The 22,805-nt window shown below is 38.4% G+C and overlaps 1 protein-coding gene across 3 annotated transcripts in view; it reads left to right on the top strand.

The window, feature by feature from the left end:
• Nucleotides 1-22,805, top strand: part of LOC126162044 (peroxisome biogenesis factor 1) — a 371,455-nt gene that overhangs the window by 155,281 nt on the left and 193,369 nt on the right. For all 3 annotated transcript variants that reach the window (XM_049918280.1, XM_049918281.1, XM_049918282.1), the window contains 3 exons: nucleotides 1,603-1,781; nucleotides 5,545-5,679; nucleotides 22,095-22,159. In XM_049918280.1, coding sequence (XP_049774237.1) covers nucleotides 1,603-1,781; nucleotides 5,545-5,679; nucleotides 22,095-22,159 — 379 coding nt within the window. The remainder of the gene's footprint in view (nucleotides 1-1,602; nucleotides 1,782-5,544; nucleotides 5,680-22,094; nucleotides 22,160-22,805) is intronic.

Below are 22,805 nucleotides of genomic sequence, written 5' to 3' on the forward strand. Positions count from 1 at the left end.
GCTGAACAACCTCAGGTGGGGTCTCCTGGCCAGTAAAGCCATATGACCATTTCATTTCACTGTAGAAAGGAGTATATGGAAAACACTGACAAGAAGAGAAAACATGTTTTAAGGCATTAGAAAATAACTTCCCTGGCACTAGAGGGAGCTGTAGAGGGTAAAAACTGAAGGCTTACACAGGGATTAGAAAACATACAACAAATAATTGTGGGCTTAGGAAACATGGTGCTATTCTGAGATGAAGAGGATGTTACCTCCAAGTGTAACCAAAACCTTCATAATAAGCCCAAGTTCAATAGTACAGAAATTCCCCAATAATACTGTCCGCATTGCATTAGTCCTTAATCAGCCAACAATCAACTGGGAATATTACAGTTTTTTAAGTGAGTGCAGGTGATAAGATGTCCTGCAAAACATTACTGGGTGTGTTCTCTGAACTACCTAGACAAGATTTTTCAGAATGGCAATATATGGTAAACAGCCACTAAAGAAACAGAGACTACTGCATACTATTTGTAAAACAAAACCAAGGGCTAGAGAAAGTGAAATATGAATGAAATCCATTTGTCTATCAGGCGGGTGATGTGCGAAACATTCAGTGACTACAGCAGTAGAGTATTATCAGAGGATCTCCCACAAAATCCAAAGAAATTCTGATCATGTGTAATGGCTGTTAATGGGACCAAACTTAGTGTCCAGTCACTCATGGATGAGGCAAGGACTGAAATTGATGGCAGCAAAAAAAAAGCAGAAACACTGAACTCAGTATTCAGATGTTCCATTACAAATGAAAATCCAGGGGTATTCCCCAATTTAATTCTTGCACCATTGCAAAGATAAATGATACATCTGTCAATGTTAGTGCTGAGAGAAACAGCTGAAATTCCTAAAGTAAACAAAGCTCCAGGGCCTGATGAAATCTCTGTCAGATTCTATACCAAATTTCAGTGGAGTTAGCCCCTCTTTTAAGTATAATCTACCAAAAATGCCTCAAATGTGAAACTGTGCCCAATAGTTGGAAGAAAGCTGAGGTCGCATCCACCTATAAGAAGGGTAGCAGAAGCGATCCACAGAACTACCATCCAATATCCTAGCAATCCATTTGTTTTAGAATCATGGAACCTATTTTGAGCTCAAAATGTAATTTGGTATCTTGAACAGAATGACCTCTCCTCCTTAGTAACCAGCATGTGTTCTGAAAATGTCAATCATGTGTTGCCAGCTCACATTTTTTTTCCATTTGACATCTTGAAAGCAGTCAGATAGATGCAGTATTCCTCAATTTTTAAAAAGCATTTGACTCTGTACTACATCTACACTTACTGTCAAAGATATGATCCTATGGAGTATCAAACGAAATTTGTGACTGGACTGCAAAATTTTTAGTAGGGAGGATGTGACATGTTACCTTGGAAGGAGAGTCACTAGCAGACGTAGAAATAACTTTGCATGTGCCCCAGGAAAGTGTGTTTTAATTTGGTTATTTTAGAACAATTTGTATTTGATTTATAGAAGCTCGTTGGCATATAATTTGAACATATGTTTATTGCAGCTTGGTCTAGACAAGATTTTTATATTCTAATAACTGGTGTTTTCATGTAGGTGATGAAAAATTGCCAGAAGTAGAGACTAGTGATTTAGTTAAAGCATTTGAAAAGAACATTCCATTGTCCCTAAGAGATGTGAAGCTTCATCATGATTCTTCTCTGTCTTGGGCTGATGTTGGTGGCCTTCTTAAAGTAAAGGAAATGTTAACTGAACTTTTCCGGTGGCCATCACAGGTACGTGTTTCCATATATTTACCCTATTTTATATTTATACTAACAATAACCATATACATTTGTCATAAAGTCTCAAAGTGAATGGAAGTTATTATAAAAAGAAAAAGTCAGAAATTTGATATTAGACTGTTTGGGACTGAAACGAATTACTTGCTTCCTAATTGCTGAAACACGGCTAGTGGGTACTCAAAACATAAAACAGAAATATATATGATTCTTAATTTTGGAACAGTTTCTCCATCAACACCAGGTACCAAAGAAAAATGGGGAGATAAGATATGAAAAAGTACAAATGGTGGGTGGAAGGAAAAGTTATTCTAGACTCTAGATTATAAGAGACAAGGTCAATTTGAGTAACAGTAACAGTTGTTAGAACACTGGAAGATGTGGATTGTAGTACTCAACAGGCTTATTCTATCAGAAGTTTGTGGATTGTTTAATATATTGGGATACTCAATAGCAAATGTGTATAAACATTTATGCTTATATTCAAGCAGAATATGCAAGAGATTGTGAGATGTTAGTTCTGCTGCTCGGAGGTGTATTGAATGTCTTGAGGGTTAATTTAACATAATTTTAGTGTATATTTTCGTTCATAATTGGTGTAAAACATATTTGTGCTTGATATGGATCTGTAACCATGACTATATAAATTACAATTATTAACACCTTTTGAAATAAAGCTTGTGCAGATAAATTTAAAATCGGTCAAATATCATTCTGTAGAATAATGGTAAATATTACTAAGTGATGCATAGACGTGTGGAAAATCAATGTTATATGTGTTGACAGTAAGCTATGAGTTAGAAAAGTGAAGAATGTCTGTCATGTTACAACTTCCTGTGTCACCAAAAACAAAAATTCATAATAAAGGAAAGTTTATGAATGCCAACAGGCTTCCATAACATTTGGATATATGGAGAAAGACCATTACAATAAGTAGCAAGATAAGCTGTTTAACATTGGAGAACTAGACTACAATGTTTACAAACATCAGTATAAAAATCAAAAAAATTGAAAACTAGGAGCTACAATTACTACTGTGTTAGGAAGAGTAAGTTAGTGACATGTGGTGAAGAATGAGTAATTGAAGTATCAGAAAAGTTGACTGTAGAGTAAAGGGTAATAGAATTAATGCTTCTTGATGATATGTCTTTAGGACTGAGTAGGCAAAATTATTGGCCAAACTAGTTAATTTGCAGATAAACAAGAGAAAGATAAAAATTATGAAGCTCAGTTGTTGCTGTTGTGGTGGTCTTCAGTTTGAAGACTGGTTTGATGCAGCTCCCCATGCTACTCTATCCTATGCAAGCCTCTACATCTCAGAGTAACTACTGCAACCTACATCCTTCTGACTCTGCTTACTATATTCTTCTCTTGGTCTCGCCCTATGACTTTTACCTTCCTTGCTTCCCTCTAGTACCACATTGGTGATCCCTTGATGTCTCAGAATGTGTCCTATCAGCCTATCTTCCTTCTTGTAGTCAAGTTGTGCCACAAATATCTTGCCTCCCCAATTCTGTTCAGTACCTCCTCATTAATTACATGATCTATCTGTCTAATCTTCAGCATTCTTCTGGAGCATCACAGCTTATATCCTTTTTTGTCTAAACTGTTTATCATCCACGTTTCACTTCCATACATGGCAACATTCAATACAAATGCTTTCAGAAAAGACTTCCTAACACTTAAATCTATATTTGATGTTAACAAATTTCTCTTCTTCAGAAACACTTTTCTTGCCATTGCCGGTCTACATTTTATATCCTCTCTACTTTGACCATCATTAGTTACTTTGCTGCCCAAATAGCAAAACTCCTGTACTACTTTCCTAATCTAATTCCCTTAGTATTCCCTGATTTAATTTGACTACACTCCATTATCTTTGTTTTGCTTTTGTAGATGTTAATCTTATATCCTCCTTTCAAGACACTGCCCATTCCATTCAACTGCTCTTCCAAGCCCATTGCTGTCTCTGATAGAATTATGATGTCGTAGGCAAACGTCAAAGATTTTCTTTCTTCTGCCTGGGCTTTAATTCCTACACCAAATTTATCTTTTGATTCTTTCATTGCTTGTTCAATATACAGATTGAATAGCATCAAGGATAGGGTAGAACCTAGTCCACTCTGTTCTCAACCACTGCTTTCCTTCCATGACCCATGACTCTTACAATTGCCATCTGATACCTGTAAAAAATGTAAATAGCCTTTTTCTCCCTGTATTTTACTCCTGCCACCTTTAGAATTTGAAAGGGAGTATTCTAGTCAACATTGTCAAAAGCTTTGTTTAAAACAACAAATGCTATAAATGTAGGTTTGCCTTTCCTTAACCTATCTTCTATGGGAAGTCGTTGGGTCTGTATTGTCTTGTGTGTTCCTATATTTATCTGAAATCCAAACTGACTTTCCCCAAGCTCAGCTTCTACCGGTTTTTCCATCCTTTTGTAAAGAATTTGTGTTAGTATTTTGCAGCTGTGACATATTAAACTGCTAGTTCGGTAATTTTCACACCTGTCGGAACCTGCTGTCTTTGAAATTCAACTTATTATATTCTTCTTGAAGTCTAGGGTATTTCACCTGTCTCATACATCTTGCTCAGCAGATGGAAGAGTTTTATCGTGACTGGCTCTCTCAAGGCTATCAGTAATTCTGTCGGAATGTTGTCTACTCGCGGGGCCTTGTTTCAACTTAGGTCTTTCAGTGCTCTGTCAAATTCTTCATACAATATTGTATCTCCCATCTCATCTTCGCCTATGTGCTCTACCATTTCCATAATATTGCCTTCAGGTATGTTTCTCTTGTATAGACCCTCTTATACTTCTTCCACCTTTCTGCTTTCCCTTCCTTACTTATGACTGGTTTTCCATCTGAGCTCTTGACATTCGTACAGGTGGTTCTCTTTTCTCCAAAGGTCTCTTTACTTTTCCTGTGGGTGGCATCTATGCTTCCCCTAGTGACATATTTTTCTAAATATTTAGATTTGTCCTCTAGCCATTCCTACTTAGCCATATTGCAGTTCCTGTCAATCTCATTTTTAGCTTTTTGTATTCCCTTTTGCCTGCTTCACGTACATCATTTTTGTATTTTGTCCTTTCATCAATTCAATTCAATATCTGTTCTATTTACCACAGATTTCTACTAGCTCTCATGTTTTTACCTACTTGAACATCTCCTGCCTCCAATATTTCATCTCTCAAAGCTACCCTTTCTTCTTCTACAGTATTCTATTCCTCTGAAGAGCAGTAGCTGTAAGAATCTGATTTGGATAAATGCGGAAATTTGGGAAACTATTACCAAATTTTCAGTGAAGACATAAAAACTACTTTAGTAACAATGAAAATGTCTGTGACCAATAGTTTTAGGAGAAGACTGAGGAAATCGGCATGGATCCAGCAATGATGTATAGTGGATTTGTTGAATTTGAAACACTGGCACAGAATAAAACAGTAAAAATAAAATAAAACTAATGTACTGTTATATCAAAATGATATCTGAAATTGGTTGCTATTTCTTAGATATATAAAATCAACATCACCACAATTATCTGGAAAGTCCATTCAGAGTATTTAGAATACAGTTTAAAATGAACACTTTCAAGTAATAGAAAGTATAATTATCTAAATAACTTAAATATTCAGTTTTTATAATCCTCTCATTATACTTTCAAGGCAAAAGCATACTTTGTAACTCTATTCTGCAAAGGTATGTTTAATATATTTTGGTTTATGATGTAAAACACTCAAAGGTTTTAATTGTTTCAGTATCCAGAACTATTTGAGCAGTCTCCTTTACGTCACCAAAGTGGTGTTCTGCTGTATGGATCTCCAGGAACTGGGAAAACACTACTGGCTGGCGCCATGGCCCAAGAGTGTGGACTGAAATTTATTAGCATTAAGGTGAAGTTTATTATAAGAACTGCTATCCTCTACAAATATACTTACCTATCTTGAATTTTACTTTATGATGATGTGCCTTCATAAATATTTTGTGATGTATACAGTACAGAATTCGTTTGATAAAAACAGTATAATGAAAATCAAAGTATGTTTCAAGCTGCAGCTTAATATCTCTTCAGGTGTTTGTCGCCCCACATAGCTTAATTGCTATTTCTTTTCCCCCTGTGTCAGAACAATGTGGTTCTCAGTTATCAAAGCAAAAGAAATTGCTGTGGTTTGGTGGGCTGTTAGGGACTTTTAACAATTATAAGATCACTATAGTGCATAAAGTGGGTCATCTTGGGCAGATGTGAGTTAAAAAGGTACACCACATGCTTTGTGTCAGAACATTTACATAGCAGTAACAATTTAAAAAAAGAAGGAAAAAAAGAAAGAAAACAGGAAGGGCAGATAAGAAGATTTTACCCTTCTGTGTACAGAAAGAGCTGATGAGTGGCAGGAATGCTAAAATTTTCAAAACACCTTCATAAGTAAAGGCTTTGGTGGAGACCACAATAGTCAATCAAGGAAACAATGTAATGCAAAACATGTTTCATAAAATTTTACAGTGGTAACAGAGCTATACAATATCTGTAATTACAGCGAGAGCGTTGTGAGTTGCAACTAGCTACTGTAGTAAGGTACTGACAAGGATGTGGAACCATACCGACTCCAGTGTCGTGGCCAACTGCACTGGGTTTCTTGGTTGAGGATTTGTGGCATGAACAGCCCGATTGGTGTGGCCCCACAGATTCTCAGTTGGGTTTAAATCTGGGGAATTTGTGCCAGGGGAGTATTGTAAACTCTTTCGATGCTCTTCGAATCACGCATGTACACTGTGAGCTATGCGACAAGTTGTGTTGTCCTATTGGTAGATGCCGTCATACTGAGGAAAAACAAATTACATGTAGGTAGATAAAAGATCCACTCAGCATGCAGCGGCAGAACACACATATTAAAGACGGCTGTAATTGGCAAGCTTTTGGAGCCAGTGGATCATCCTTTGGGCAGAAGGGTTGGCAGGGAAGGATGAGTGGTGAAGGAAAAGGACTGGAGAGGTCTAGGAAAAGGGGTAGATTTTGGGAAAGTCACCCAGAACTGCTGGTCAGGGGAGACTTTCCCAAAATCTACCCCTTTTCCTACACCTCTCCAATTCTTTTCCTTCACCTGTCTGCCTTCCCCTTCAACCTTCTACCTGAACAAGAATCCACTGGCTCCGAAAGCTTCCCAATTACAACTGTCTTTTACATGTGTGTTCTGCTGCCGCATGGTGAGTGGATATTTTATCTATCCACTTAAATTATTTTGTCAATATTGATTGTTTACATTGTTATAAACTACACGTAGGGGTGGACATAGTCCTCAAGGATAGATGTATATGTTTTCTGAACCATTGTCACTTCCAGAATGATGAGATCACTCAGGGAATGCCCTACAGCTTGGATCCTTTTGATGATTATTGCAGGTTGTTTGCTTTCAGATGTTTCACACCAATGGAGCATAAAACATGATTCATCTAAAAATACCACCACTCGCCACTCATTGGACATCCAGTTACAGTACTGATATTCAGCTTTCATCGCTGATGAACTGCATTTAGCATGGGTGCTGAGCCAGACGCATGCTGCGGAAGCCCATACACAGTATTGTTCACTGAATGGTTGTTGATGAGGTGCTGTAGGTTGCCCCATTGTTCATTTGGGTGGTCAGCTGCTCAACAGTTGGATGTCTGTTCACCTGTACACATCTCCACAGGCATCGTTCAATCATGTCATCTGTGGTCCACGGTGCACAACTCAGCACCAGTTTTGGATAGGGCCATTTTTGCATTCTTGGTATACTTTAACCATGGCGGCATGTAAACAGTTTACAAATTTATCCATTTCAGAAACTGTCAAAAGCCAGCTCAAAAGCCAGTGGTCACATTCTTCTGGACACCAGATAAATCGCTCTTTTTCCACGTTACAACAGCAACTACACTGTTTTTTGTGTCCCTCTCACATGCTTTATATACTGGTCACTGCTAGTGCTGTCACCTGCCATCTGTGAGTGGTTATTGCAAGTTGATGTCGAATATAGTTGGTGGTCATATTAATGTGACTCGACCATGAATTTGGAGAGATTTTCTTCCTTCACACTTATTGACACCTTTGCTTCACAAATTGTGAATTGGAATTTAATCCAGAGCATTGGTGCAAAATCTTGTGATTTGAGAACATTTCACCATCATCTCTCCTCTCCTTGCTGGCCAAATATTGATAGTGAAAGTTTCTTCCTTGAATTGGATATCTTGAGTCAAGTACTATTTCAGAGCCATGCAATAGGCACCTTGACTGTGATATTGGGTATAATTTGAGGCCCCACACTTAGAATGGTGATCATACTCTGATGGAATATGATTGGATTCAGGTCCTACATAGAGGAACATAAACTCCTTATGCAGGTAAGATCTATATGGATGTGTACACAGAGACATTTTAAGCTATTTGATGCTGCTGTATTAATGGGCTATTTTCTCTACCATAACAATGATCTTGGCAGAGGAAAGGAAGTGTGTTAGTGAGAAATTTTTCCCTGCCACTTCTGTGGCTCTAAACACTCCGCTTCAAGCATTCACTCTACTGACAGCCACATATTGAGAATTTGTGGTCTATTGTGTATATCTGCCGCTATATGAGTCTGTTTAATATGAGACTCTAAGCCAATTTATTATTCACTCCTACTACTCATTTCTCTCCTGGTCAGTTCAGCATCGATTGTAGGTTATCTGACCTACCCCTTCTCATTGTGGTTCACGAACTGAACAGAATGTCTCTGGAAAGATGCCAAGACAGGGCCAAGGATTCACTGAAGCACATTATAAATCTGATACACTATGCATCCTTTCCAAGATCTCAGCTTTTGTCGAACGACAGTTCCCACCCAGCTAGCATGAGGAGCTTTGCTGTATGAAGAAATTCTGGTAGCACTGTAAAGGTTTAAATTCAGACCTATAGCAGTGTACCACACAACATTTTGAGCTGCAGGGAGAAATAATAGTGGATAATTAAGCTGAACAAAAATAGATCTTGGTAGTGTTGCAGATCTCATATGAAGGCATGGGAAGAAGTTGTGGCCTAGCAGAGAGATAGTATTGTTATCAATGAAATTTTGTATATATTCCTTTGCTGCAGTTGCTACATCTTGCACAATATCACAAATAATGTGCCAGCTTAATATGTGGGATTGTTTTCCTTATACAGGATTGTAAAATGGTATATTATGTGCATGTCTTCCAACAGTATAAACTAGAATACTCTGCTATCATAGTATTCTTAATTTTATATCATTTATCACCAAACAAAAATCTATTCATAGTTAGAGGAATTTTACCAGAACTCTAATTCTACATTGTCAACCATTAGGAAATAGGTGACTGATTTAAAGTGTAACCCACTTCTCTACGATAGGTTCACAATGAAGAATGCCTCAAAACTGCTTTCATAGAAATTGGGAATCAGTATCAATCAAAAGAGTTAAAAAGCTTACCATATTAGCCACTCTTTCTTGAAATTATCTGCATACATAGAGTCAAAGAAGACTGATAAATTCTGTTAATTACATGGCAAGGAGTGGTGTTCATTGTAAAGCTGCATGAAAAGTAGTAGTGTATGCTGTATGTTGGCCATCAGACAGCGAGATTAATATCCTGCAGAGTCCACTATAAACGAGTTCTCTGGCAGCTGGTAAGAGGTACCAGTGGGCCATCACATGGACATGGCCGCTGATGTCAAGTCGTCGATGAAATCTGACCACTGGGCAGTTGCAAAACTTTTAATCCTGCTGTGCTAATGCCTGTACCTCACTTGCACTGTACTTTCGTGACCTGGCTGTTTACTTTATTTCATGTCAGGAGGTTTATTTCAGTTGGACTATGCTTAAGATTTTTCTTATAAGGAATAATGACTGATTTGCTTGACCCTGGACTGTCAGAAAGTTCTCTTGTTGTGTTTTTCAATTTATGATCCGGTGCAGAAGGGAATTGTGAACTATCAAGTGACAATCTTGTATCCATATTATTTGTATAATAAAGAGCATGTTGCTCTGTGGCATGTGCAGTATTTGCAATGAGGTTCCTCTCCCCCTCCCCCTCCCTCACCCCCTCCCACGCCCCCTCCCCTCCCCCTCCATCGCCCCCTCCCTCACCCCCTCCCTCACCCCCTCTCTCATCCCCTCCCTCTCCCTCTCCTCCATCTCCCTCAACAAACAAATTCATACAATGAAATGATGTGACAAATGAATTGAAATAAGAAATTACATTTATACCAGTTAACTGAATAAATGTAATGATCAAAATCATTTCAATAACGATTTAAAAATAAAAAATTTAAAGTAGCTGATGAGATTCAAGCCCATGACTTTCAACACACAGAAAAGCACTCCGTCATCAGGCCATATGTGGCCCACCAGGACCATCCGACCTCCGTGACATCCTCAGCTGAGGATGCGGATAGGAGGGGTGTGTGGTCAGCACACCGCTCTCCCATTCGTTATGATGGTTTTCTATGACCGGAGCCACTACTATTCGTTCGAGTAGCTCCTCAATTGGCATCACAAGGCTGAGTGCACCCCAAAAAATGGCAACAGCGCATGGCAGCCTGGATGGTCACCCATCCAAGTGCCGGCCACACCCAACAGCGCTTAACTTCGGTGATCTGACGGAAACTGGTGTATCCACTGCGGCAAGGCCGATGCCCCTCAGAACATAAAGGTCTTACCCTATCCATTACACCATACAGCTAGTCTAGAAAATTCTTGTCTTTTAACACTGTTGAGTGTCATGTAGAATCCCCAATTTCTTTCATCTATCACTCACAAATGTGGATACACCAGGTGAATGACTGGAGGGTGTGATACCTGGGATTTTAGCCCATATCACCATACAGATGGTTTCAGAAAATGGTTCCCACCACTGGGGTCCTCTCCTTGTAAGTTCAGTGAATATGGATCCAGAATACATCAAACAGTGGGGACAACAGCTGCAACTTCAAATGAAACAGCAGGCACAAGGAGGAGACAATGAAATTGACAACTACAACTTCAGTGGCAGTACCAGACACGATAGGGTGAAATGTAAATGCAAATATTGGAACAGCAACAGATTATAGTACAATGGTTCCTAGCCAGAACAGTAGTCACCACCAACAATTGTACCTCATCATCCAGAAGACAGACTGGGATTCATATTACATATGTGTGCAGTTACACTTCCTTGCAAGCAGCTAAACAATGTGGTTTGCTGCTATCTACAAACCCCAAAAATTATCTCTTTGACAAAAATTATGTCCTCTCAATAAAGAGTGTTTAGATTTGTCTGAAATCTATAGTTTGCTCTCTAAGCATAACAAGCAGCTATCACATGTTGTACCAGCTAGGCTCACATTGTTTCATTGTGACAAGAAGTCACATCAATAATATGCCGAATGGGTAAGTGCTCTCAAATGGCTGAACTGCAAGTGTCAGTTTTTGTGCAAAAACAAAAACTAAAACAATCTTCTGCTGAAACATTAGTTCATGGCATAATAAATGCACCAAATAAAGAAGCTTGTGCACAGACATTGAGATTAACAGATCCTGCTCCCAAAGATAGCGGAGGAAAGCAGGGTATTTTGTGTAAAATTGCTTAAAATATTGAATGCAGCACTGCAGAATTTTGATGAAAGTGAGGTATATTTCTTAAAACTATATTTCCATTCACACCACAGCAGATGTTATCAGAATTAATCAAATTCATCTTCATAATGCAACTTGAGATTCAGACCCTTATGCCCATTTAGGGAAAAAGCCCAAGCAACAAATCAGCAGAGCATGTATTCGACTCATTGCCTTCACATAGTCCCTCTACCACCCAACCTCATCACAATGACAGTAGGAAGTATTATCCAGGCAGTCCAGACTGTTTTGCTAAATATGAGCAACAGGGGGGAAAAATACATTAGAAGAAGAATGGGTATCTTTGAGAGATGAAATAGCGAAGGCGCGAAGGATTAAGTTGGTAAAAAGATAAGGGCTAGTAGAGATTCATGGGTAAAAAAAAGAGATATTTAATTTAATTGATGAAAGAAGAAAATATAAAAATACAGTAAATGATGCAGGGGAAAAAAAAACAGAGTGTGGCAGGAAGTGCAAAATGGCTAACCAGGAATGGCTAGAGTATAATTGTAAGGATTTAGAAGGATATATCATTAGAGGAAAGATGGAAATTAAAGAGAACTTTGGAGTAGAGAGAACAACCTGTATGAACATCAAGAGTTCAGATGGAAAACCAGCCCTAAGCAAAGGTGGGAAAGCAGAAAGGTGGAAGGAGTATATGGAGGGTCTGTCCAAGGAGTCTTACTTGGAGGCCAATATTATGGAAATGGTAGAGGATGTAAATGAAGATGAGATGGGAGATAGGATATTGCATGAAGAATTTGACAGAGCACTGAAAGACCTAAGTCGAAACAAGGAATGGACAACATTCCGACAGAACTACTGATAACCTTGGGAGAGCCAGCTATGACAAAACTCTTCCATCTGGCTAGAAAGATGTATGAGACAAGCAAAATGCTCTTAGACTTCAAGAAGAATATAATAATTCAAATTCTGAAGAGAACAGGTTCTGACAGGTGTGAAAATCTCCAAACTATCAGTTTAATGTGTCACAGTTGCAAAATACTAACATGAATTCTCTACAAAAGGATGGAAAAGTTGATAGAAGCAGAGCTTGGGGAAGGTCAGTGTGGATTTCAGAGCAATGTAGGAACACACAAGGCAATACTGACCCTATGACTTCTCATAGAAGATAGGTTAAGGAAAGGCAAACCTACATTTATAGCTTTTGTTGACTTAAAGAAAGCTTTTGACAATGTTGACTGGAATACTCTCTTTCAAATTCTAAAGATGGCAGGTGTAAAATACATGGAGCAGAATGCTATTTACATTTTGTATAGGAACCAGATGCCAATTATAAGATTTAAGGGTAATGAAAGGGAAGCAATGGTTAAGAAGGAATGAAACTAGGTTGCACCCTATTCCTGATATTATTCAATCTATATATTCAGTAAGCAGTGAAGGAAACAAAAGAAAAATTTGGTGTAGGAATTAAAGTCCAGGGAGAAGAAATAAAAACTTTGAGGTTTGCTGATGACGTAATACTGTCATAGACAGCAAAGGACTTGAAAGAGCAGGTGAACGGAATGGGCAGTATCTTGAAAGGACAATATAAGATTAACATCCACAAAATTAAGACGAGGATAATGGGACGCAACCAAATTAAATCAGGTGATGCTGAGAGAGTTCAATTAGGAAATGAGACCCTTAAAACAGTAGACAGGTTTTGCTATTTGGGTAGCAAAACAACTGATGATGATTAAAGTAGAGAGGAAATAAAATGTAGACTGTCAGTGGCAAGAAAAGTATTTTTGAAGAAGGGAAATTTGTTAACATCGAGTAGATATTTAAGTGTCTGGAAAACTTACCTGAAAATATTTGTGTGGAGTGTAGCCATGTATGGAAGTGAAACACAAACAATGAACAGTTCAGACGAGAAGAGGATAGAAGCTCTTGAAATGTGGTACTCCAGTAGAATACTGAAAATTAGATGGATAGATCATATAAGTAAGGAGGAGGTACTGAATAGAATTGGGGGAAAAATTTGTGGCACAACCTGACTAGAAGAAGGGATTGGTTGGTAGGACACATTCTGAGACATCAAGGGGTCACCAATTTATTACTGGAGGGAAGTGTAGGGGGTATAAATCATAGAGGTAGACCAAGAGATGAATACAGTAAGCAGTTGCTGAAGGATGTAGGTTGCAGTGATTATTTGGAGATGAAGAGGCTTGCACAGGGTAGAGTAGCATGGGGAGTTGCATCAAACCAGTCATTGGACTGAAGAAAACAACAACAACAACAACAACAACAACCACACTCATTGCCCATATAGGGAAACAAAATGTGTGCAGTGCTCTAAACAGATACTTGTTGCGGAAAATAGCAAATGAGGCTCTGCGTCACACCGACAACACTGCAGTAGCATTAACTTGTTACAGCCATAGCTGACCCCTTCAAAGAGCAACTGAAAAAATTTTCTCTCCCACTAAGAATGAACTACCAGTTAATAAAATTTGTCATTGATACTGGTTCAGCAGCTTCTGTTATAAACAAGGAAACATGTGTTCTAATGATGATTTGTTCACCATCTCCGTAGCCAACATCACAAAGGTTACCATCTTACAGGCTTTTCACAAATTAAAATATTATCTAATGTGTGCATCTTGTCTGGGAATGTATGAACACCTTATACTGGCCATTGTGTGCCTCAACATGACACAATGTGTGTTTTTTCTAACAAGAATGATTTTGTGCATGAACAACCACCATATACACATCTAAAATATTTCAGTCGAGGTCAGTTACTCCCAGATTATTATTATTATTATTATTATTATTGTTGTTAAAGGCACTGACTATCATGTTTGGCTTCCAAAAATTCAGTACATTTCTTTGAGGCACAAAATTTTAGATCTTCCCAAGAGACCATTAACTATTAATCTCTTTGTTTAATCCTGAGGTTACTTATACATAATTTATAGTTGGTTTGGTGAGTGACATCTTGCCCTAAATGTAGAAAAATGGCAGTTAATGCAAATGAATAGGAAAAACAATCCTGTAATGTTTGAATATGGCCTTAGTGGTGTGCTGATTGACATGGTCACATCAAGTAAGTAAACATTAAGGCGTAATGTTGCTAAGTGATACAAAATGGAATGAGCATGTCAGGTTGGTAGTAATGTAGGTGAATGCCTTTGTTTAATTGGGAGAATTTTGGAAATGTGTAGATCATCTGTAAAGCAGACATTGTATAGAACAATAGTGCTACGTGTTCTTCAGTACTGCTTGAATGTTTGGGATCCTCTGCCAGTTTGGATGAAAGGAAGACATCCAAGCAATTCAGAGGTGGGCTGTTAGATTTGTTGCTGGTAGGTTCGATCAGCATGCAATTATTGTGAACTTACTTAGTGATGGGAATTCCAGTAAGGAAGACAATGCTCTTTTCATGGAGCATTGTTGTGGAAATTTATTTGAGGCTGTCTGCAGATTGAACCTACTGCCACCAACATACATTTTATATAAGGACCACAAAGGTAAGATGAGAAAAATTAGGGTGCATGTGGAGGCTTATAGACAGTCAATTTCCCTGACTGTGTTTGTGAGTGGAACAGGAAGGAAATGACTAGTAGTGGTATGTGGTACCTTGGCCATGCACTATATGGTGGATTCCTGAGATGTAGAAGAATGGACTTTCCAGGGAAAATGACACAATACCTATAGCGCTGTGCTTTCTTCCTCAGCATTTACAATTGTTTGATTCACTGTCAACTGGCAGCACCACACAGTAACGCATGTTCCTATCCACCCTGTCTAAGGGACCAGATCTCAAACTTAAGTATTGGGAAACAAAGTGCTTCCAAATATAGGACACCTTACAAAACTACCTACAATGGTTTGCTGTCACTGCATCTGTAATGGTGAAGGTTATAGCTGAGGATCTTATCCTCAAACAAATTATGAAATACATTAGCCAAGATTATCTGGAACACCTCCCAATGCACTTCCTTCCAGATCCCACACATATTTTTCCCTAAAAAATGTAATCCAGATGGTGCAGGGAGTACTGATGCTGACATCAGACAGTGATGACAGTGAGTGCTGGATGCTCATTCCACTACCACTGTGTCACCATAGCACAAATCTCCTGTATGCTGACCACCAGGGGATGTCATGCATGAAGGTGTTGGCTAGCCAAAATGCCTGTGGCATTATGAAGCACATTGAGATGACAGTGCCCTCCTGTGAGAGCTGAACATCAACCCAATCAGCGTGCCTGACCAACACCACAGCTCTCATGGGAACATGTAAATTTGGACTTTGGTGGCCCATCCCTGCCAGAGATGTGGCTTGTCATAGATGCATACTCCAGATTCTGCCTGTCATTCAAATGCCAAATACCACAGCATGCGAAACAATAAGTTCTTTGGGTGACAGAAGTTAACAGTGGATGTAAATGCCACCGTGCTGGTATGACACGCCAACAAGCTGTGCCCACGTTTAGTGGATTTCAGCTTGAGACAACCACTACTGTCCCCAGAGCCAGCTCAATACAATTTCAGGTGCCTGGCAGACCCATGTCCCCAGGTTCAGTGCTATCAGAGTTGGTCATTCGTGGAATGGAACCCTTCTCCACCTGTAGCAACAGCGACTTCCCAGCATCAACCCAAATACCAGAACATCAACACCAGCCAACTCCCAGCCTCAGTGCCAAATTCCTTCTGCAAACAGAGATTTTTAGCTCTATGCACCAATTAAAGGGAGAAGGAATGCTGTATCTCTGACATCCGACACTGAGTCCAATAACCTGTGATGTATGCTATCACTGACTCCACTGGCAGCTGGTAAGAGATACCAATGGGCTGTCATATGGACCTCGTTACTTGTATCAGGCCAGAGATAAAATCCACCCTCTGAGCAGGTGCAAGACACTTTGAATTGCACTGTGCTAAGGTCTGTATCTCACTGATGCAGTACTGTCATGGGCTGTGTACCGGATTTCAACTGGATTACATTTAGGATTGCTATTCTATGGATTAGTGATGGACTTGTTTGACACTGCATTATTTGAGTTATTCCTTTGGTGTGTTCTACAGTCAATTATCCAATGATTACAGTGTATCCATATTTGCTCTGTGCCAAAAATGTATGTGTGAATTTTCTTTTAAAAACACCAATGTAATCAAATTAATATTAAATTACCACCAGGAGATAAGTAGTAGATATTTAATATACCCAAGAAAGTAACAGCTTTTTTAACAACAGCAGATTTTTTTATAATTCACTGGTTGAATTTTAGCTGTCATAAGCATCAACTGCAGGCATTTTGATGATTTTGTTAGTATAGTGTAGAGATGAACTTTATATGATTTGCTGGTCTTTAATCAATGTACATCTTGATGTGTTCCACATCACTTCTTGATGAGATCTATAGTATGTGATGATAGAGTGAGTGAGGTAGTGAATATATGAATTAAATGTTGAAAGTGCATAATGTGGCATTGGAATGTCCTTGAGTAAAGGTGCAGAGAATAATTGATGCCATAGAAATTCTGGAGGAAAGATATGGCAAACTTTATGTGAAGAATTAACTATGCAAATGCTTTGAGCAAGATGGGTGTCACATTTGCTAAGTAGTGGTGAAATAATTTGTGAGAACAAGTTTTCATCAGTATTTGGGCAGTTTATAAAGAGTCCAACTGATATTGTGTCAGGGAAGAGTGAGAGAGAGAGAGAGAGAGAGAGAGAGAGAGAGAGAGAGGAAGGGGAGGGGGAGGAGGAGGAGGAAGAGGAGGAGAAGAAGAAACGGAGGGGAACTGAATATGGTGTGGGAGCCAATACCACTGCTGCACCTCTAAAGGGAGATTAATTTCATGTGTCTGAAGGTCACAGCCATTGTTGTCTGAGAAGGGAAAAGGCTTCAAAAACTGGTGACTGCTATGCAACTCTTGTGGACCAACTAGAAGAAAAAGTGTGTAAAAAGATGGCAATAGTGTGAAAGGAAGTAACTGCCCAAAAAGGTAGTTCCTGAGTGGGAAAAGTGTGTATTTGAAATACAAGTAGTTTGATTATCCATTTTTTCACTAAGTTTGGCAATTAAGAAATTCTTTTAATTTCCTTCTAAATGCTATATGGCTATCAGTCAGACTTTTGATGCTATTAGGTAAGTGACCAAAGGCTTTTGTGGCAGCATAATTTAACCCCTTCTGAGCCAAAGTTAGATTTAACCTTGAGTAGTGAAGATCATCCTTTCTCCTAGTGTTGTAGCCATGTACACTGCTATTACTTTTGAATTCATTCGGATTGTTAATAACAAATTTCATAAGTGAATATATATATTGTGAGGCTACAGTGAAGATGTATAGCTCTTTAAATAAGTGTCTGCGGGATGATCTAGGATGAGCTCCAACAGTTATTCTGATTACACACTTTTGTGCAATGAACACTCTTTAACTCAGTGATAAGTTACCCAGAATATGATGCCATACGAAAGCAGAGAATGAGAATAGGCATGGCAAGCTAATTTACTGAGATGTATATTGTCAAAATTTGCAATGACCCTAATGGCATAAGTAGCTTAACTCAAATGTTTTAGCAGATCCTCAGTGTGTTTTTTCCAGTTTAACCCCTCATCAATGCATAGACCTGTCATTCCATTTACTGTGTGGAACCGTATGTACTGTGTTTTGTCAAAGTTTAATGAGAGCACATTTGCAGAGAACCACTTAATGATTTTCTGAAAAACATTGTTTACAATTTCACCAGTTAATTCTTGTCTGTTTTGGGTGTGATAGCTACACTTGTATCATCGGCAAAAAGTACCAGCTTTGCATCTTTGTGAATATAGAATAGCAAGTCATTAATATATATTAAGAACAGCAGAGGACCCAAGACCGAATCTTGCGGCACCCCATTCTTGATTGTTCCCCAGTTTGAGAAATCACCAGTTTTTTGCATATTATGTGAACTGCTTATTTCAACTTTCTGCACTCTCCCAGTTAGGTATGATTTAAACCATCTGAGTGCTGTCCCATTCATACCACAGTACTTGAGCTTATCTAGAAATATTCCATGATTTACACAATCAAAAGCCTTTGAGAGATCACAAAAAATCCCAACAGGTGACTTCTGATTACTCAGAGCATTTAATATTTCATTAGTGAAAGTATATATAGCATTTTCCATTGAAAAACCTTTCTGGAAATCAAACTGACATTTTGTTAAAACTTTATTTTTACAATGGTGTGAAGCTACTCTACAAGACATTACTTTTTCAAGAATTGTGGAAAAAGGGATGTTATGGAAAGGCACTGGTGGGGCTTTAGCTCAACCAAAAATAAGGTTTACAAATATCTCTAGACTACACTACTGAGCAGGTCAGTTAAGCATAGTGTGTAGTGTGTGATGTAATGCCCTAACATGACAAAATTATTGTTCAATGTGTTGCGGCAGCTTACAAGGAATGCCAACAATATCTACTTTTTGACCTTTATAATACCACATAAGTAACCTGACAATTTCCTTGTTGTTGGGAAAAGGAAGGTGTAGGAGAATATCATAAATCTTCACCTTGTGTGTGTGTGTGTGTGTGTGTGTGTGTGTGAGAGAGAGAGAGAGAGAGAGAGAGAGAGAGAGGATACATCTAATTACTAATTATAGCAAGCATGAATGTACGTTCTGTATGTCACAGCATTCACGACAGTGCAAGTCAAACAACAAAAGATAATGCAATTTATATTCTTCTGATTAGTATGTGTCTTTTAAGGATATTGTATAAATGTAATTCCAAGCCTGCTGCTAAGCTTGGTTGCTTTTTTTTTTTTTGCAATAGATCCGTTTCACCTGAGTTGCCATCATCACGTTATTTGTGATGGTTTTGGCATTCATGTGATACCGATGGTTCTATTACTGTCTGTCTGCTTGTTAGATACATTCTGTTAGTATTACTGTAATAATAATAGTTGATTATAAAGTGATAACTAACTATTATTACTACTGTCACCTACTATTGTTACTACAGTAATGTAGCATAACCACCGATCTCACATGGAAGACATGACCATCAGACATAACATCAGTTCAGCCAAAATAGACCCATTGTAAAATAAAATCCGTCAAACGCATCAGGGTACTTGGAGCTCTAATTATACAAAAAAAATGATGCATTTACTACAAGCCAGTGTATAATCCTTGTTGGAATCTATCTACAAATTTTTAAGTAGAGTGGCATCTTCGTTTATGCTTTCATCTCCAAAGTTTTGAGAAACTTGCTGGGCTTTGAAAGGTCAGGCATTAAATTTTACTTCCAATACTAATGTCACAAATTATGAGAGTTGAGGAGCATGAAAGGACAACAATAGTTGAGACGGAAGTAAGACAAGTTGGCAGTCTGTCCTGATGTTATTCAACCTGTACATTGAGCGAGTAGTTAAGGAACCCAAAGAAAAATTTGCAAGTAGGGATTAAAGTTCAGAAAGAAGAAATAAAAACCATTATGTTTGCCAGTGGCACTGTAATTCTGTCAGAGACAACAAAGGACATTGAAGAGTAGCTGAATGGAACTGACAGTTTCTTGAAAGGAGGATATAAGATGAACACCAAAAAAGTAAAACAAGGTTTTGTATCCCACCTGGAAGGTGGCACGTGGGTAGGAGCAGGAAAAGGTAATACACGTTGGTACTGCAAATACAGTTAAAGCACCTTTACCAGTGTACAAACATATGTGAACATATTACATAACTTTAGATAATGACATGTAGGTGCAACGTTGTGGCCCCATCATAACTGATGCAAAGTCTCAATAACAAACTAAGCTGAAGCGATGTTTCCTGGCTGTCTGCGCTCGATGAAATGGGGAGAAACTAGAGCTCTCCAGCGCCAGCTAGAGGGCACTGTCGTCAGTGTCGGTGTCGTCATCCCAACTTAACAACTTGGCCGTCGCTGTGGCATCTTAGCTATCGATACCACACAAGGATAATGGAATGTAGTTGAAATAAATCAGGTGATGCTGAGGGAATTAGACTAGAAAATGAGACAAGTGAAGTAGTAGACAAATTGTATTATTTGGGTAGCAAAATAACTGATGATGGCCAAAGTAGAGAAGATATAAAATGTATACTGGGAGTGGCAGTAAAAACCGTTATATATCAACATCAAATGTAGATTTGTTAAGAAGTCTTTTCTGAAGGGATTTTTCTGAAGTGTAGCCATGTATGGAAATGAAATGTTTATGATAATCAGTTCAGACAAAAATTGAAAGAAACTTTTATGGTGCTACAGAAGAATACTGAAGACTAGATAGGTAAATTGCATAACTAATGAGGAGTACTGAATAGCTTTGGAAGAAAAGAAATTTGTGACCCAACTTGACTAAGAAAAGGGATTGGTTGATAGGACAGTTTCTGAGACATTAAGGGATCATCAGTTTAGTATGGGAATAATATATATGTATATATATCTGTGTGTGTGTGTGTGTGTGTGTGTGTGTGTGTGTGTGTGTGTGTGGAGGGGGGGGGGGCTGAAATTGTAGCTGGAGAACAGTGAGCAGATTCAAATGTATGTAGGCCGCAGTAGTTACTTGGAGATGAAGAGGCTTCAATAGGATAGAGTAGCATGGAGAGGTGCATCAGACCAGTCTTTGGACTGAAGACCACAACAACAAGTAATGCCATCTATTCTATCTCAGTTACTATGGTTTTACTTTTTACTGTCAGTACTAACACTATCCTACAACATACTTTGTCATCCTGCACCATGAAGCAGTGTAACTCCATACATGAACACACCATTAGGGTGTAAATGATTAGAGTTGGAATTCTCTGTGACAGGTTGAATAGCCACCAGAGCGCAATAGTTTTGTTCAAGTTTAGTGTTGTTACCAGGCCTGATACTAACAACAGGCAGACTTAGGAATTACTGTCTCCTTCATACCCTGCCATCTATACCACAGCACAAAATGCTATGTTTGGAGTGCTGCATTACCAGGGAGCATAGGCTGCTGATGGCATCACATTGTGTTCAGTGATTAATCATGATCCACAGTACCTCGGATGACCATTGTGAGACAGTATGGTGAGGAGAGGTCCCAGTCTTCCAATGTTTTGGTGGGACACAGCAATGTTACTTCTGATGTCATGCTGTGGGGAGCGAGTTGGTATAGCTTCAGGTCACTACCAAGTGATTGAGAGAACTCTGATGGTACAGCAGTGTCTCACAGCCTTTCTACACCCTCAAGTGATACCTCTCATAAAACAGCATCGTGGTGCCATTTTTCAACAGAGCAACATTCATCCACACATGGCACATGTGGCTAAGAACTATCTGTGTAATGATTTTCCCATGGCCAACAAGATCCCCAGATCTGTCCCCAATAGAACATGTGTTGGGCCAACTCAGACGTCAGCTCCAATCTAGTGCCAATATCCAGAATATCAAGAATCACTTACAGCAGTTCTGGGCCAGCTTGCCTCAGGCAAGTATACAACAGCCTTGTGATATCTTTTCAAACTGAATTGGTGTATGAATCCAGAGCAGAGTGACTGCACTGTCATACTGATAAATGGACTCATACTACCAAGTTCTTGGTAAATTTGACTCAATTTTGTAATCACTCAAATAACACTACATACCAATTGAACTCGTGAAGCTTCATTTGGCTTCCTCCTCACTTTTTTGTCAGGCAGTACTGTTGATTGAAGTCAATGTTGGTTTTCATTTACCATGCTGTCAATGTTTTATTGTTGTAGGGACCTGAACTGCTTTCAAAATACATAGGAGCCAGTGAAGAAGCTGTAAGGAATCTTTTTATAAGGTAAATTTATTGAAGCTTTTATTTACTTTTTTCAAATAAGTTGCCTGTAATTGATAATTTATTTGTCTTTTTACTTCAAAATACATAAACTATCAGATATTGAAATATGCCTGATTTCAGTCAAAAGTTTCAATGTACATACATCAAAAGACTTTTACAGAAATGAACAAAGCTACTTAATCCATTTTATATTAAAAATAATGTCTAATTGAGCTTAGCAATGACCTAAAGTGAACATGCTCATTATTGTTGTTTTTCAATTTCAATATAGTGCTTAGTTGTAAACACAATTTGAATTGTATGATTATTATAATTGGCTAGCTGTTTTTGATCCATTCTGGCATAAACTTACGTCTCTTAACATAATATTCACGTAGTAGAGCATAATACTGAATTTAATTAATGGAAATGTTAGTATTAACTACATATGTGGAATGAAAGTAGATGTTAGCTTATATCAGGCAATTTGAAATCATACAATTCTACATAAATTATTCATTGAGCTCTAAAGAGCTCTAAACAGATAAGGTTTCTTTTTGAAGTAAGTACCATTTTGAAATATGGCCATTGGCGTTTTCGGTCACCATACTCTGCTTGCTTGCAAAATGCTTTCAACTGTTGACTACCACAAATGCCGTACAGTAGC

The sequence above is a fragment of the Schistocerca cancellata genome, chromosome 2, assembly GCF_023864275.1.
Source record: "Schistocerca cancellata isolate TAMUIC-IGC-003103 chromosome 2, iqSchCanc2.1, whole genome shotgun sequence".
Taxonomy (NCBI): Eukaryota; Metazoa; Arthropoda; class Insecta; order Orthoptera; family Acrididae; genus Schistocerca; species Schistocerca cancellata.